Below are 14546 nucleotides of genomic sequence, written 5' to 3' on the forward strand. Positions count from 1 at the left end.
GCTCCGCCGGCAGCACAGCAGCAGCCACACGGCCAGCAGCCAGCTACTGCGGTGAAGGAGGAAAAGCAGACCGAGAAGGTAGTTAGTAAGGAGGTTGTAGAGAAACCGCGCTTAGAGACCAGACCAGTAAAAAGAGAGCCTGGCTTACCACCTAGGACCTACTGGAAAGAGGCTAGGGATCGGGACTGGTTCCCAGATCAGGGATACAGAGGCAGAGGTCGTGGGGAGTATTATTCTAGAGGTCGTAGCTACAGGGGTTCTTACGGAGGACGTGGTCGGGGCAGTAGAGGCCATAATAGGGAGTATCCACACTACAGAGATCCTAAGCCTAGATCAGACCACGTGCCTTCGGGGCCTGTGAGGCAAAGAGAAGAGAGCGAAACCCGTAGCGAGAGTTCTGACTTTGAAGTAATCCCAAAACGGCGGCGACAGCATGGTTCGGAGACGGATTCTGACAGCGAAGTTCACGAAAGCGCAAGTGACACGCTGCTTTCGGACAAAGACAGTCTCATCAAAGGCAAGCACCCAAAAAGAGAAGAGCGAGTTGATGGCAAGAAGCCTTCAAAGCCACTGTCATTCAAACCAGAAAACAATATCAGAGTAGACAACAGATCCCTAGAAAAAACATACATAAGAGATGATGAGAATAAACCCAAACCAGGGTTTCTTCCGAAGGGAGAGCCTTCTCGACGAGGCAGAGGAGGAATGTATAGACGTGGTGGCAGGGATCCTGGTGGGCGTCCTCCACGTCCATCTACGATAAGGAGACCAGCCTACAGAGACAATCAGTGGAACCCTAGGCAAACAGACATCATTAAACCGGAAGATGGGGAGCCTCCAAGAAGGAATGAACATTATGGCCCTATACCCATTGATAAAAGACCTCCAAAATTTGAGAGAAAGTTTGATCCAAATAGAGAGAGGCCACGAAGACAAAGGCCTGCTCGACCTCCAAGGCAAGATAAGCCGCCACGCTTTCGGCGCCTAAAAGAAAGAGAGGCAGCATCAAAGATAAATGAGGCGGTAACCAGCTCCTCAACAAGTGCCACAGTTAGTAATGTGGTTAGTGAGCCCCCCACCACTGCTCTGGATGTGTCAGGAAGTAAGACACCAGACTTATCCAACCAGAATTCTTCAGACCAGGCAAATGAAGAGTGGGAAACCGCCTCGGAAAGCAGCGACTTCAATGAGAGGCGGGAGAGGGATGAGAAGAAAACAGCAGATGTAGCAGCACAGGTAGTTGCAAAGGCAGGAGAATCTGCTGGAGCTCCGAAAAGGGAAATAGCCAAGAGAAGTTTCTCGAGTCAGCGACCTGGAATAGACCGCCAAAACCGACGTGGCAACAACGGGCCAGCTAAACCGGGAAGGAACTTCTCAGGGCCTAGGAGTGAAAGGCGGAGTGGTCCTCCACCCAGAAGTGGAAAAAGAGGGTGAGTACCAGCTTCTGTTAGGAAGCATATATAGGCTTAGCCTTTTGTTGTCCTCTTGTAGTTCAAAATCATTAGTAGTTGCTTCAGATTTGTAATAACTGGTAGAAATGAGAGTAAGACAAACACATGCACCTGTGGCTGCATACTTTCTGTTTTCCTGTTTGTGTCGTTTGGAACATGGGGCTGGGAGCAGAGTATTTTTACATGTATGTAGGCAGTGTTTAAGGAAGTTTAATTAGATAAAAATTGCATCCAAGGTCTGGATGCAAGCTGCAATGTTAATAGGAGCAGTTCTGCAGTTTCATACATAGATTGCTGCATTGTATTTGACTTTGTGTTCTTAGATCGATCATCTCACGGAGGCGAGCAAGTTGAGGAATGCTTGCCATTAAGACTAAGTTTTGTTTCTCTGTGTGCTAAAAGAATTTAAAACTTAATAATTATCTCATGTTACTGTTTGCCGGCTGTTTTGTAGCCACGGTGTGCAGTAGTCTAGGTGGGAGGCAGGACAGGACATTTCTTTGTTAAAATGAAGTGCAAGTACTGTACTCCAGGACTCTTGTGCTTGCAGGTTGCTGTATTTTAATTCAGGTTTTGCCTGGGCATAAAAACTTGTGATCAGTGCTCTGACCTCTGAGTTAAAACTATTAAGAATATCTTTGGCTAATCACTTAAAGAGGATGTTGAAAACGTTGGGTGTTCCGAGTTCCACAGCAAAGGCAGAATGCTGCAAATCTAATTTTTACGGCTGCAGATTGCTTTTGACAAGTGAGACTGTGGAGCAAGTAGGTTCTACCTTGGTTTTATTGCTCACGTCTCGCACTGTAAGCTTCTGTTCTGGTTTTCTTCCATGGAAGGCTTTCCTGGAGGTCTTTCAGTTTTGGTGTCTCTAATGACACAGACCAAGCCAGAGCTGACCTGAAAATTATGCTGGTTTTTTTTCTGTGACTCCTTTTGGCAGCTGGACATCTGATATGTCCCCGAAACAGCTTTTGCTGTTAAGCTTCTGCTCATTGAGGAGCTGAAAGTAAGAGTGTGGAGCCTACTAAGCAGCTGTGCAGTAGACACTTGTAGCCCTATAATGTGATCTGCATTAGGTTCTCAGCCCCTTCCTGGGTGTTCTCTGTGGCTGGTCACTAATTATCTCTGTTTTTTTCTAATACAGGCCATTTGAGGAGCAAACAGCACCTGTGCCTGGTGTTGATCCCACCAACAGCAACTCTGTACATCAGGAGGACGGAGGTGTTAATGCTGCAGGACAAAAGAGCACCAAGGATGCAAGTGGCAAAAAGAGAGAAGAGCCTAAGGCTGGTCCGAAGAAGCCGAAGGAAAAAGTGGATGCCTTGTCTCAATTTGATCTTAATAATTACGCAAGTATGTATTGATAATATGCTAATTTGTAATCCTGCTAGATATAGAGCTAGATGCTTGAAAACTTACAAAAGAGGAAAGGTGATTTTTTTTAAACACAAGAATAATTGCGTACTTGAGTGTTGCTACCTTTGCCATATCTAATTAGCGACCTCTGTGCCTCTGAAAGGTGGCAAATCTCATTCTGTGTTTTCATGTGTAGATAAGAACAATTTTGTTCTATGGCCTAATCTTAACCCTGTCATTCAGACCATTTTCCACCACACATTAATAATTTGCATAACCTTCATGCAAAGGCAATGCACATCACTGATAAGATTGCAGCTAATATTTTGGAAGGCTGTTCGTTATTACGTTTCAGTTGTTATTTTCTGGAGGGTCTGGTACAGGAACCTCCAGTTTTTCACTACTTAAAGATTAACGCCTTGTCTTCAGACTCAGCAGCAAAGCACTTGGCAAACAGAAGCTCAGTAATCAGGGCCACGATCTGTGCCTGTGGGGAAATTACCTCCACCCTAAAGCAACTTTTGGCTCGGTGCGCTGCACTTGAAGCTGTTCAAACAGCAGCACCTATACCTTTCCTTTTTCTGTAGGTGTTGTGATCATTGATGATCACCCTGAAGTGACAGTAGTTGAAGACTCCCAATCTAACCTGAATGATGATGGTTTCACAGAAGTGGTGTCTAAGAAGCAACAAAAACGCTTGCAAGATGAAGAGCGCAGAAAGAAGGAAGAACAAACAGTGCAGGTACAGGACCAGTGTTTATAGTGGGAAAGAGCTCCGTGCAGACTGGGAATGTTGTGAAGTGGGCAGAATCTTCCTTCCAAAGAAGCTATATTTCCACCTTAATAAAGCTATCTAGTTATATTTATAATACTGAGTAGTTCAGAATACTAGTAAATTAAATTAATTTTTACCTAGTCATCTGAGGATTCTGTATGTCCTGCTTGGGCACTCTCAGGCAGGTGGACTGGCAAACGGGAAACACAGTTTTTCATGCTGTGATAGACTTAGACTGTTGTTTGTATATCAGTTGATTCCAGAGGAAAATGGATGAGAAATTGTTCCTGTGGTTAAATACCCCTAAAAAAATAAACTGCTTTAAGACAGGCTTAATCAGTTTGCTTTCTGCTGCTATGCAATGTCCATGCGGACTGTCAGCTCTAAGAACAAAATTGGCTTCCCCTTACAGGTTTGGACCAAAAAAGGATCAAGTGAAAAAAGCCGAGGTCAGAATTCCAAGCTCCCGCCGAGATTTGCCAAAAAGCAGCAGCAACAGGCAGCGGCGGCAGCCGCACAACAGGCCCAAGCCCAGGCGCAAGCCCAGGCACAGCCTCCGTGTACAACGCCGAGTCCAGGGCAGCCTCAGGCTGCTGTTCAGCTGCAAAACCAGGCTGCAGGAGGGACAGCCAGCACGGAATACACCGTGTCAGGCAAAGGCCTGCAAAACACCCAGGCTCACAATGGTCTAGGAACCGAACTATGGGAAAACAAGGTGCCTCCTACAGCAGTTCTAAATGACATCTCCAAAAAATGTAAGTGGTGCCTTTTTGGATTGGGGGCAAGCGTTGTAGTTAGAGAATGCTGATTGCCAGCGCTCTCTGTTAATGTCTCCTTTCTGCCCACAAATGTATTTTGCACAGGGAGTAGAGGGCAGCATTCCCAAGCACAGCGTTGTAACCTCTGAGTATCTCAGAAAAGAGGTTTTTGCAGTGTATTACTCAGTAGTTTGTCGTGCTCTTCGGTCACTATGAATGAGCAGCTGCCACTCCCTTTGGGAGTCTGTTTTGTGGGGCTTGGTCATGCTTCCAAACATGATGATTGCCCCACTTGAAAGCAGCTGAATAGGTAGCATGTTTGTTACCTGCTAAATCGTTTAACTGTTTCTTAACCAAAGCTTATTTAAAGATGACATTTGTAGTTTAATTCTCAGTCAGTTGATAACTTCAGTCGAATGCTTTTAGCAACACTGCAGGGTTTTTTTAACTCTCTCTTCTTAATTGTCAGTGGGACCCATTAGCCCACCTCAGCCACCTTCAGTCAGTGCTTGGAACAAACCTTTGACATCTTTTGGTTCAGCTACATCTCCAGAGGTAAGAATGAAGGGAAGAGGAGCAGCTGTATGTGCAGCTTACCCAAATCATAGCTCTCTGGGGTTGGCAACAGATGATCCATGTATTCAGGCGTGCACATACTTAAACTACTGTGTGTAGAATTCCATGAAGTTGGGAGGTAGTACAGAAACACAGGGTACAGGCTAGTGCTTTTCTGATTGCAGCTTGGAAAACCTGTCCTTTTAATAACATCTCAGCTGTTCACAAATTCTGTTCATAGCTGTTCTTCGGCGCTTTTTTGAGTAAAAATACTGCCTCGTTTGCGTGTGAACATTTGTGTACAGTTCAGTAACGTAGACAGGAGCAGGATGTCTCCAAGGAACCAAATGTTTTTTGTGTCCCTTCTTAAATCAGAGATACAAAAAGCAGTAGATACTTTCTAACTATACTAGCTCTACTTATCCCACGTAATTTTCATAGCCCTAAATTTTATGTTTATGTTCCTGTGGTTTTGCAGTCTTGGGCTTTTCTGCCCCTGACTTTGTTTTAAACTGTAAGAATGTGATTTAGTTCTTTTCGGAGACCATTTTAACTGCATAAAGAGATCTGGAAATACTTTTTAATTTTATATTATTCTTGTATTGAACATTAATTTCTGAACTTTTGGAAGAATGTTGTGAATGTTTGATATTGCACTTGTCCCTGTCCCTCTTCTCTGCCAGTTCATCATCCTGATCTTGTTTACATATTTCTTCACTGCTGGGTTTTTTTCCTTACTCTTGAGCTTCTATAAACAGTAGGAACTTGAGGAGGAGGAACTGTACATTCATGTATTGTTTACTCTTGCAAATCTGTTAGTCACAAATAATGCTTTTGCTGGCAGAAGGTAAAACTACCCATGTTGTGCTTCTCAGCTAAGCATATTTTGTGCTTGTTTCTGAACCAGCGGCATTATACTTATCTAAAACTCTTGAAATGTGTTAAATGTTTATCTTTTAACTAGGGGACAAAGCCTGGGCAAGAAGGTGGAGTTGATCTTGGTATAGAAACTATTCAGTTTGGAGCCCCGGCTTCCAGTGGCAGTGACAATGAAGTTGGCCCTGTACTTTCCGAGAAGTCCACTGACAAGCTACCAGAACCGAAAGAGCAAAGGCAGAAACAGCCTCGGGCTGGACCCATCAAAGCACAAAAGGTAAAAGGTCATATCTTCAGTACAAACTTTAAAACTTCAAGAGTTTCAGCCATAAAGAGCTTACAAATAATGGAATACTCATTCAGTTAGGACTAGTTGTGAAAACTTTACTGTCCTTTTATATTTCCTAAAACAATAAGGTGGTTCTGGGAGAGAAAATGGAGAGTTCAGTTCAAGAAGCAAGTGTAAGTAAACAGCATCCTTGCCCAGCAGTTTGTCCATTGCTTCTGTGTTTGGAGCAAGGCATGTGGCTGGAGCAGGGATGGAATTACAGATTTGCGATTGCTTTGTTGGGAGACTATGGATGTGGTAGTGTTTGGTTTCTAGTTTGAGGGTTTTGGGTTTTCTCTTGAGCTTTCTTGGCTCAGGCTTTGAGGACTGTTTTGAAGCTGGTGTTGTTTCTGCCCTGGCTGGATCTCCTGTGTCAGTAGTGCTTCCTACCACCCTGCCCCCCTCTGAATGATGCCTGGTGCCCTGCTTAGTTTTTTAGCAGGACTACCAAGATGAGTACTGTGTCAAGTTGCAGAAAAAGTGTTTTGAGGAAAGGGAGGGATGTTAGAGCCACTAGTTTGAAGTCTCAAATGCACAGATGTCTAGATAATTAATTTTGTGCAACTCATCTAGGAAGACTGGGTAGGTAATCAATCTTACTTCAGTTGAAAATAAAATGTGTATCGCTTGCCTGCTGGTGATTTTGGGGCTCCGTTCAATCATCATCATCTTGTACTTCCATTGTTTACCACTCATAAGGAGTAATACTTTCTCCTCCTGTCACTTAGATTGCATATAGTGATCTTTCACGTTAATGAAACGTACTTTCCTGTTATTTCCCCCTCCAGTGCATACTTAATCTCTGCATCGCTAGCACTCAGCACCAGCTTCTTACACCCAGGAAGGGATGGTTGTAGCAGATAAACTTGGCTGGTGACTTGCAGAACCAGCTGCTTCAGTCCCTCTTGATGTCTGAGTTTTGGCAGTGCTCCTGGTGTAATTAAAGCCCTTTTGTCTTTCTAGAAGATGGGTGTTTCTTCGTATGTGTGGTTGTGTGTGTTTGGGGTTTCCCCCCACACACCTCCCCAAAAAAGCTGAAATCTGGAAGTATAGTCACATGTAGAATGAATTTAACTTGTGCTCCATAAGGCACTTGGTCAGTATGCTGCAGTTTGGTTTTTATTGCAAAATATAAAACCCATACAGCAGAGAAATATGCAAATACAGCTCTTTTTTTTTTTTTTTCTGCTTGGTTATAGCTGTGAAGACTCCTGTAGGTTTTGTTGAAAGACAAACATGTGACTATATAGTAAATTTGTGGGAGATTAACGTTTTTATGTGCTCTTCTGAATGAGAGGGCTGTAATCCTTTAACTGTCTTGATTACCCAAAAAAAAACCCAACAAACAAACAGTCCCTACACACCCACCACCCCCATGGCGATACTGGTTGCAGTGAAGCCTAAACACAAACCTCCAGGATTGGAGGTTAGTTTTGTTGAGCTAACAGGGGTTAGCACTTGAATTCACCTTTCCAAGTGTGACCTTAAAGTGTCTGGAGGAATTTTTGCCTCTGTAAACTGTTAGAGCAAAAAAATATTTGGGGTGAGGCGGGTCTTGTGGTCCTGATTGCTGCATTGCAGGGCTCAGGCATCTGCTTCTACTCTTGTTTTCTTCCTTCCCTCTGAAAGCTGGTTTCTGCTTGCCTCCTGAGGGTGGTACCAAGTATCTTTGGGAAACTCCACCCTCCCCAGAGCCCAGAGGCATTGCATTGTAAAATTTTCATCTACTCCCGAAACAGCTGGTTTGTATTTACAGAGACACAATACCAGCAGCTTCTGTCTTTCCACTATCAAAGCTTAAAGAACAGGAATTTAAGGACTGCCTTTAAGGAATTTTTGTGCTGCTGTAGTGAAATGGGCTGAGTAGTCTCAGCCAGAAAGGATACGGCTATTAAAACAGCAGAGCATTCAGGTTCCCTGAGGCCCTTTGTTCCACTTTAATTCAGCTGCACAAAAGGGAACTACTGAGTTACAGCAGTTATTCCAACCGTGGTGTCTGCAATAAAAGGCAACATTTGTGGAGGTGTGTTTATTTTTTTCTGGATATCCCCTTAAGTGCTCAGTTCCTGGAGAAAAATACTGCCAACATCCATACATCAAGATACCTTGAAATGAAGTGTACACTCTTCTGTTATAGTTTCCTGGGGCCCTGTAAAATACTGCTTCTCTGAAAATTAAAATAACCTGTATGTAGACAAAATCATGTCGCTCATATACTTTTTTTTTTTGTGCTTTTCTAAATCAAGCTGGCTTTCTTCTGTAGATCTTAACTAGATCTTACTTCAGTCAAATTACCACTTCACACAAAAGGTGTTTTGCTTGAAAACAATGGTTTAGATTCCTGATGTTCAAATTGAATGCGTTTCATGTTGTGTACGTATCGCTGGCTTAGCCCTGAATGATTCATCTGTTAGAAAGTGCTGACCCTTCGGGAGAGCTGTGTAGATTTAAACAAAATTATTTTAAGCATGTTAGAATATTCTTGTGGGACAGGACACGGGGGGAAGACATACTGACAACTTAACACTACCTTAGCTTCCAGACTTGAGTCCGGTAGAAAACAAAGAGTATAAACCTGGCCCTATTGGGAAAGAGCGTTCTTTAAAGAACAGGAAGGTGAAGGATGCCCAACAGGGAGAGCCTGAGGGACAGGAGAAGCCATCCCCCACCTCGGTGAGAAGCCCAGAACCTGTCACTACAAAGGAAACCAAAGCAGCAAGTGAACTGAGCACGGAAATAGGAACGATGATATCTGTGTCTGCTCCAGAATTTGGAACAAACACAAAGGTAAGAACAATATTATCAAATTGCTGAGCACTCTCTGTAAAATAAGATTACAGTGATGTGATTGATGCCTGGTTGCCTGCAGGTGGTAGTTACCGGGCAGCAGAACCCACTGAATAGCAGATATGAAACACACGGTACTGCCCGAGTTAAACACTTCTCCAGAAGTGGTATGGAGACATGCTGTTTGTCGTACCCCTGTACAGAGATCAGCTTGGAAGGTTTTAAACTACTGTGCTGCCTTATGAATGTGAAAACTCGTCGTGAGCCTTGCCGGGAAGCGTGGCGCCGGAGCCTGGTGTAGTCAGACTCTGTAAAACCCCGATGCATGTGACACATGCGAGATGAGTGCTTTGCTTTCAGCAGAGCACTGGAGCGAAGTAGCGCCTGTGATTGGTTGAGTGCGTGGATGACCTGAAGCTGTGATTTTATTTTTTTAAGTGCTGTTCTGTGAAGGAAAAAAAAAATTCTCTGAACGAGGAATATGCTAAAACATTGGATAAGGCTTGTGGAGTTCACTGCCTTCAAGGGTCTATATGTCAGCTCCTGTTGGCTTGGGTATTGTCAAGGTATCCCTTGCAGAACATCAGGATGTTGAGGAGTCATTGTTGGCTGTGTGTAACTCCCCTGACATCTCTTAACTGCTCAACAGCGAGATGATGACTTGCTGTCAGGGTTTGTTGTTCTATAGCTCAGCTCTTAGCTGTGGTGCATTGGTAGCACTGGCTGGAAAACATACAGAGGTGCTCTCCTTTTTTCCCTAAGTACCTATGTGAGGACTGACATTGCTATGGCAGCATTGTGTCTGGAGTAGCTACTAGTTCATAGTTACAACTGCTTTGGGAAAGGAAGAATGCTTCTCCAACATTGTAAAGCAGTTTTATGAGTTTAGACGGGTTTGTTACCTGCTGCCTCCCTGCCTTTTCCTAGTCTCAAGCAGAAGTTTTCTGATGCCATTTGGGAAAACAGATCCTCTGCAAAAGTTGCAGTCCTAGTTGAAGAATCAAGTGCAGATCGCTCGCAATTTAATTTTGTCACACACAGTTGGAGGGTGGGGGAAGGATAGTTTTGGCAGTTTTTTGCCAAGGTGTCATGCAAGCAGAAGATGTCTCAATGAAGTGTTGTGAGAGCAGTTGTTAAGGGAGGATGTTTATGTCTGATGTGGTAGCTGCAAACTTGATGTTTAGGTGGAATGTCAAATACGTAAAAGAAGTCAGTGCTGGAAATTCTGATCCATCCTGGCAGTTCCCATCTTGTAAGTAGATATGAATGACTTACCTTGATACCAGAAACAGATGAAGTGCCCTTCTTGTGTTTATGGCTCTACACCTCTGATTCTGCACACCAGCTTGCTCGGGTATTTGGTAAGACAGCTCTGTGTGTGTCACGTACTTTGCTGTCTGTCCATCTCCTGTGACCAGAGCTCAAGATAAGAGGAGGCGCTGCTTCTAAGCCACCTACAGAATAGGAAACATATCTTTGTTGATTACTCCAACCTAAAGGTATTGAGTAACTCTACTAAAATCAGCATAATTTCCTCTCTACAACTGTATTTTTGAAGTACAAGATCTTCAGAAGAGATGTCTGGATGTTGTGCCTTTCTTCATTAGTTAAACACGGGTTGCCAAGGTTATTTGAACTGCCACACTATTAAAGTGCTGAGCTTCTCCCTCTGGAGGGAAGACCAGAGTAAAAGGAAGCTGTCCAGTTTGTGCTGGATATGAAAGTTCCCAATAATTGCCTCATTAAGTGGTTGCTAATGCAAGCATTTAATAATAGTCCTAAATATTCCCATCTCAACACTACCAGGTTTACTTTTGAATTCCTTTGTCATGAGCAGTTCCCGAGGCATCAGTAAGTTTTCTAGGAAAGGGGTGGTCATATAAAATATTTAATTCTATGGAAGTTGAACCAGCAACCTGCAGATCTGTTGGAGCAGATGAGCTTCATCTAGATTTTGCAGGAATAAACCAGTTTTGCTACTTTTTAAAGTGGCTTTTAAAATGGCTTCAAATACTTGTCGTGCCCTGGAGTTCCTACACTGGTTTGTATTCCAGCTGCTTCCTCTTGTCTGTGTTCTTTCCATTGCTCATTGGAGAGAGGAGAAGTGATGACATCTTTAATATGTTGTTTGAATGTCACGTGTTGACGTTTTGGTAAACAAAATTACTTCTCTTTTGATGCTCTTTGACATCCTTTTCAGAGACTGCTCAGCTTCCGGGAAGGCATGCTCTTCAGTATCTTTGATTTAAATGTCTAAAAGTCAAGCCAGCTGTTCTCCTTCAGAAGCAGAGGCTTTGTAGGATACCCCATCCATCCCAAAACAAACATCCTAAGAGCATGTGTATTTAATTATACAAGACTGCTTTACCTTAAGAACTGTATAAATAAAATCAGCTCATACTGATGAGATGTTTAAATTCAGAACATAAGCATGATGCTCTGAAGCAGTTGCAGCTGTTTCTTTTGGATTTTGCAGTATTTTTGGAACAAAGGCAATCTGATGGTCAGAGTGTCTTAATTGGGTAAAGCATCTTACCCCTTGCCTTTCTCCACCCTACCATGTCTAAAGCGTTGAGGCTTTCAAATGACAGGAATGATCAGTCCCTGCCTGTGGGCATGGCAATGCAGTGTTGGCACAGGCAGTTGAGAGCAGCTCTGTGTGTCAGAGGTGATGCCTGAAAGGACACAGGCTGTGTTTGAGAAGAAAGTGTCAGCATCTGACAAGCTCTCTGGTTTGAGTGATTTATGTAAATCAGGATCAAATAGCTAATTAATCCCATATAGTACTCTGACCCTTTGTAGCAGGGTCAACTCTGAGGTCTGCCTTGTTCTAAAGGAAGGATGGTGGTTAATCTAGTTTATGGAGTGGTGTTCTTAGGGCTAAAGCATTGTCTTATCCGCACATTCAGCGTGTAACTCATCAATGTAGGATGGTCCAGCATTGCACATACGCTTCTAAGGGCAGCAGAGTCAACATGGTGGTGTGTGTTTTTAATTCTAGTGAAAAAGCATTTTTGTGCTGTAAGTTTTCAAAGTGAGAAAGCTAGCAATAGTCTTGATCTGATTGATTCCTTTTGTAAGGAATTTGCGTGCTGACACCCTGTAAAACTTGCTTCCGAGTAGTGAAGGAATTTTAATAATATTAAAAACTAATATAATTAATAGTATTAAAAATTTCCTCTTTCTTACACAGTAAAGCATCTTTAAAGACCAAGAAGCCAGTTAATTGCTTCATGAGAAGGACCTTGGCACTAAAGCAGCCTCATGTGCTGGCCTTGTTCTTCCCAAATTAAGGTTGCTTATTGGGATCGAATATAAATGTGTGACTTGTCTTTTTGGTAGTTTGGATTGTGGGAAGTGTTGTGTATCTTGTATTCCATCAGTTTAACAAGTAAAGGAAATAACTAAGTGGAGAAAATAGCGTGCTCTCTGCTTCCTAAATAGAAGAATAACCCAATGTGCACCTTGTGTCCCCTCTCACCCTGTTATGGTTTAGCTAGTTGTCCTAGTCTCTTACCAAAATGAGCTCATCCTTTTAAGGAAGATTCTTTGTTATTTTCCAGCTAGTATCTAGATGCTTTAATTACTCTTTTAGGAGACATTGCCATAGGCTTGAGGAGCAGTTGGAGTGTGCATTTTTGGTACCTTGTCATCCCGGTTGGATGCATGTGAACAAGCATTACGTGGTTTGGGCTTTCAGAATTGTTGTGTTAGCAAGTTCAGGCACTCATCAACAATTCTGCTGCTGATTTGTTCTTTGTTTCCTTCTTGGTGTTTATCTGTAAAAATGACAGAGCTTTCTCTGGGTTTCACACATGTAAAACTTGGCCTTTTGCAGTGCTTGCTGAAGAGTGGATCTTGGCTAATTCAGGGTCTCACTGGTTTTATCTAACACAGTCTCTGGGTTGTGTTCTGGTAACACCTGTTTGCCTGTCCAGCACAAGTAATAAGAATTTTAAAAGTGTTTGGCATGGCTTCACGAAGTACCAGCGCCTGTTCTGTTCATGGTAGGTCATTCTCCCTCTAGAGAGGGGGCAGTGTTACCGAAACAAACATCAAGGAAAGCCTCTGTGTAGAGTGAAAACCTCATCCCTGTTCTTCCTTGAAGTCGCTGCCCAGTGCAGAACACAGGAGGGAGACTTCACCATCCAGAGAAACTGTGTCTTGTGACTTCAGGAGACAAGACTTAAGGGGGGTAAAAAAATGTTCTGCAAATTGCAACCATCCCAATGTGCTCTTCTTAATCTGGAGGGCCTTGTCATAGGTTTACCAAAGAAACTGCGGTGTTTAAAGCTACAGGAAGCTTTCAGCTAATATGTTTTGCTTTATAATTGGCTGAAATGGCCTGCAGGTGGCTAAAGCATCTTGGGAGACAAAGGATAATTGGTCACGCCACCACAGTTCAGTGTGTGTCTTGTGCCCAGGCAGTACATCGCCCTGTAAATTCTTGCTTTGTACACTGTATTTTGACTTGTCTCCAGATGAACATGTGAGGTCAGGAGGCACCTAATCTCAAAATTCTGCTGACCTCAACAGCAATTCACTAGCAAGGATTGCTGGATGTGCCTTCTAAGAAAAACACTGCTGTGAAACGCTAATATTCTGTTGCTTGGTGAACTCCTCCTGTAGAAAGGCTGACATCCGTCCAAGAAATTGAAATCTAATTTAGGTAAGGGAGATATTTTAATGGAATTATTTTTCTTCACAGGAGTCTGTAACAGACTACACTACACCTTCTTCTCATCCTAACACAGTGGCTACTAGCAGTACAAAAATGGAGGAGACTTTGGTGACGAACGTAAGTCCATTGCAGTGATCATCTTGACTTTGAAGACATGAAAAAGATTTTCACACTACTTTTTAAAGCACAAAATAGTGCCTTCAGTAAACAAGTCACTAGGGTTTCTTTCATGTTAACTAGCAGTGCTGTTATCCAGTAATCTTGCTCTGAAGGACAGTTGGTTTGATTAGTATCTGTTCTGGAATTCTTCAGGTATTTTCTTGTCTTTTGAGCAACCACAATGAGCTGAAGAGCACAGAAAGTGCAGATGTTTCTAGGGTCAAATCTGAAAAAGCAAAGATAGGCAAAAAGAGGGAGTGTGCCCTCGGCAGCAGCTGGGACTTGAACTTGGTATCAGTAGCAAAGCTCTGTAGGTGGGATTGAAGAAAGGCTTTTGCAAACAAAGCAGTTTTGAGCCGGAAGTCGTAGCAACTGCATGTGAAGGGAGCAGCCTCGTGGTTTCTGAAAGCGGACAGCAGGTGATCTGTTGCCTCTGAGGTGAGGTGTTTGCAGCCCTCATAAAGCCAGTGATCATGACTGTGTGAGCGTGGTGTAGCAGTCGAGAGAACCAGCTGAGTTGTGACTTGTAGCGAAGTCAAGTTTGTCTTGAGTGCACTGGGCTTTCAGGTTGGGAACCTGGATCTTGTCACTTTTGTTGTATGAGCAGCAGAAACAGAATTAGCTCAGCGTTGAGTCACTTGTTTGGGGGAGGAAGAATCATACAGTAGGATCTTGTGTTTCTATGAAGATGCCTTGTGAGTTCCATCTAAGAAATGCTTTTCAGCTTTACTACAGCATCCCTTAATGCTGTTTGGAAGCAATACTGGTTGAACTTGCTCTTCTGCTGGATTTTTCTGGTGGTGTTGTGGTTTGTGCCTTT

The 14546-nt window shown here is 43.2% G+C and overlaps 1 protein-coding gene across 1 annotated transcript in view; it reads left to right on the forward strand.

Moving 5' to 3' along the window:
* PRRC2C (proline-rich coiled-coil 2C) overlaps positions 1–14546 on the forward strand; it is a 52951-nt gene that overhangs the window by 19586 nt on the left and 18819 nt on the right. Inside the window, 8 exon segments of the mRNA XM_010148466.1 lie at positions 1–1430; positions 2596–2804; positions 3395–3549; positions 3995–4337; positions 4810–4895; positions 5860–6048; positions 8635–8886; positions 13595–13684. The exon segment at positions 1–1430 is cut by the window's left edge and continues 30 nt beyond it. Coding sequence (XP_010146768.1) covers positions 1–1430; positions 2596–2804; positions 3395–3549; positions 3995–4337; positions 4810–4895; positions 5860–6048; positions 8635–8886; positions 13595–13684 — 2754 coding nt within the window.

This window comes from Eurypyga helias, unplaced genomic scaffold (genome assembly GCF_000690775.1).
Source record: "Eurypyga helias isolate BGI_N326 unplaced genomic scaffold, ASM69077v1 scaffold9773, whole genome shotgun sequence".
NCBI lineage: Eukaryota > Metazoa > Chordata > Aves > Eurypygiformes > Eurypygidae > Eurypyga > Eurypyga helias.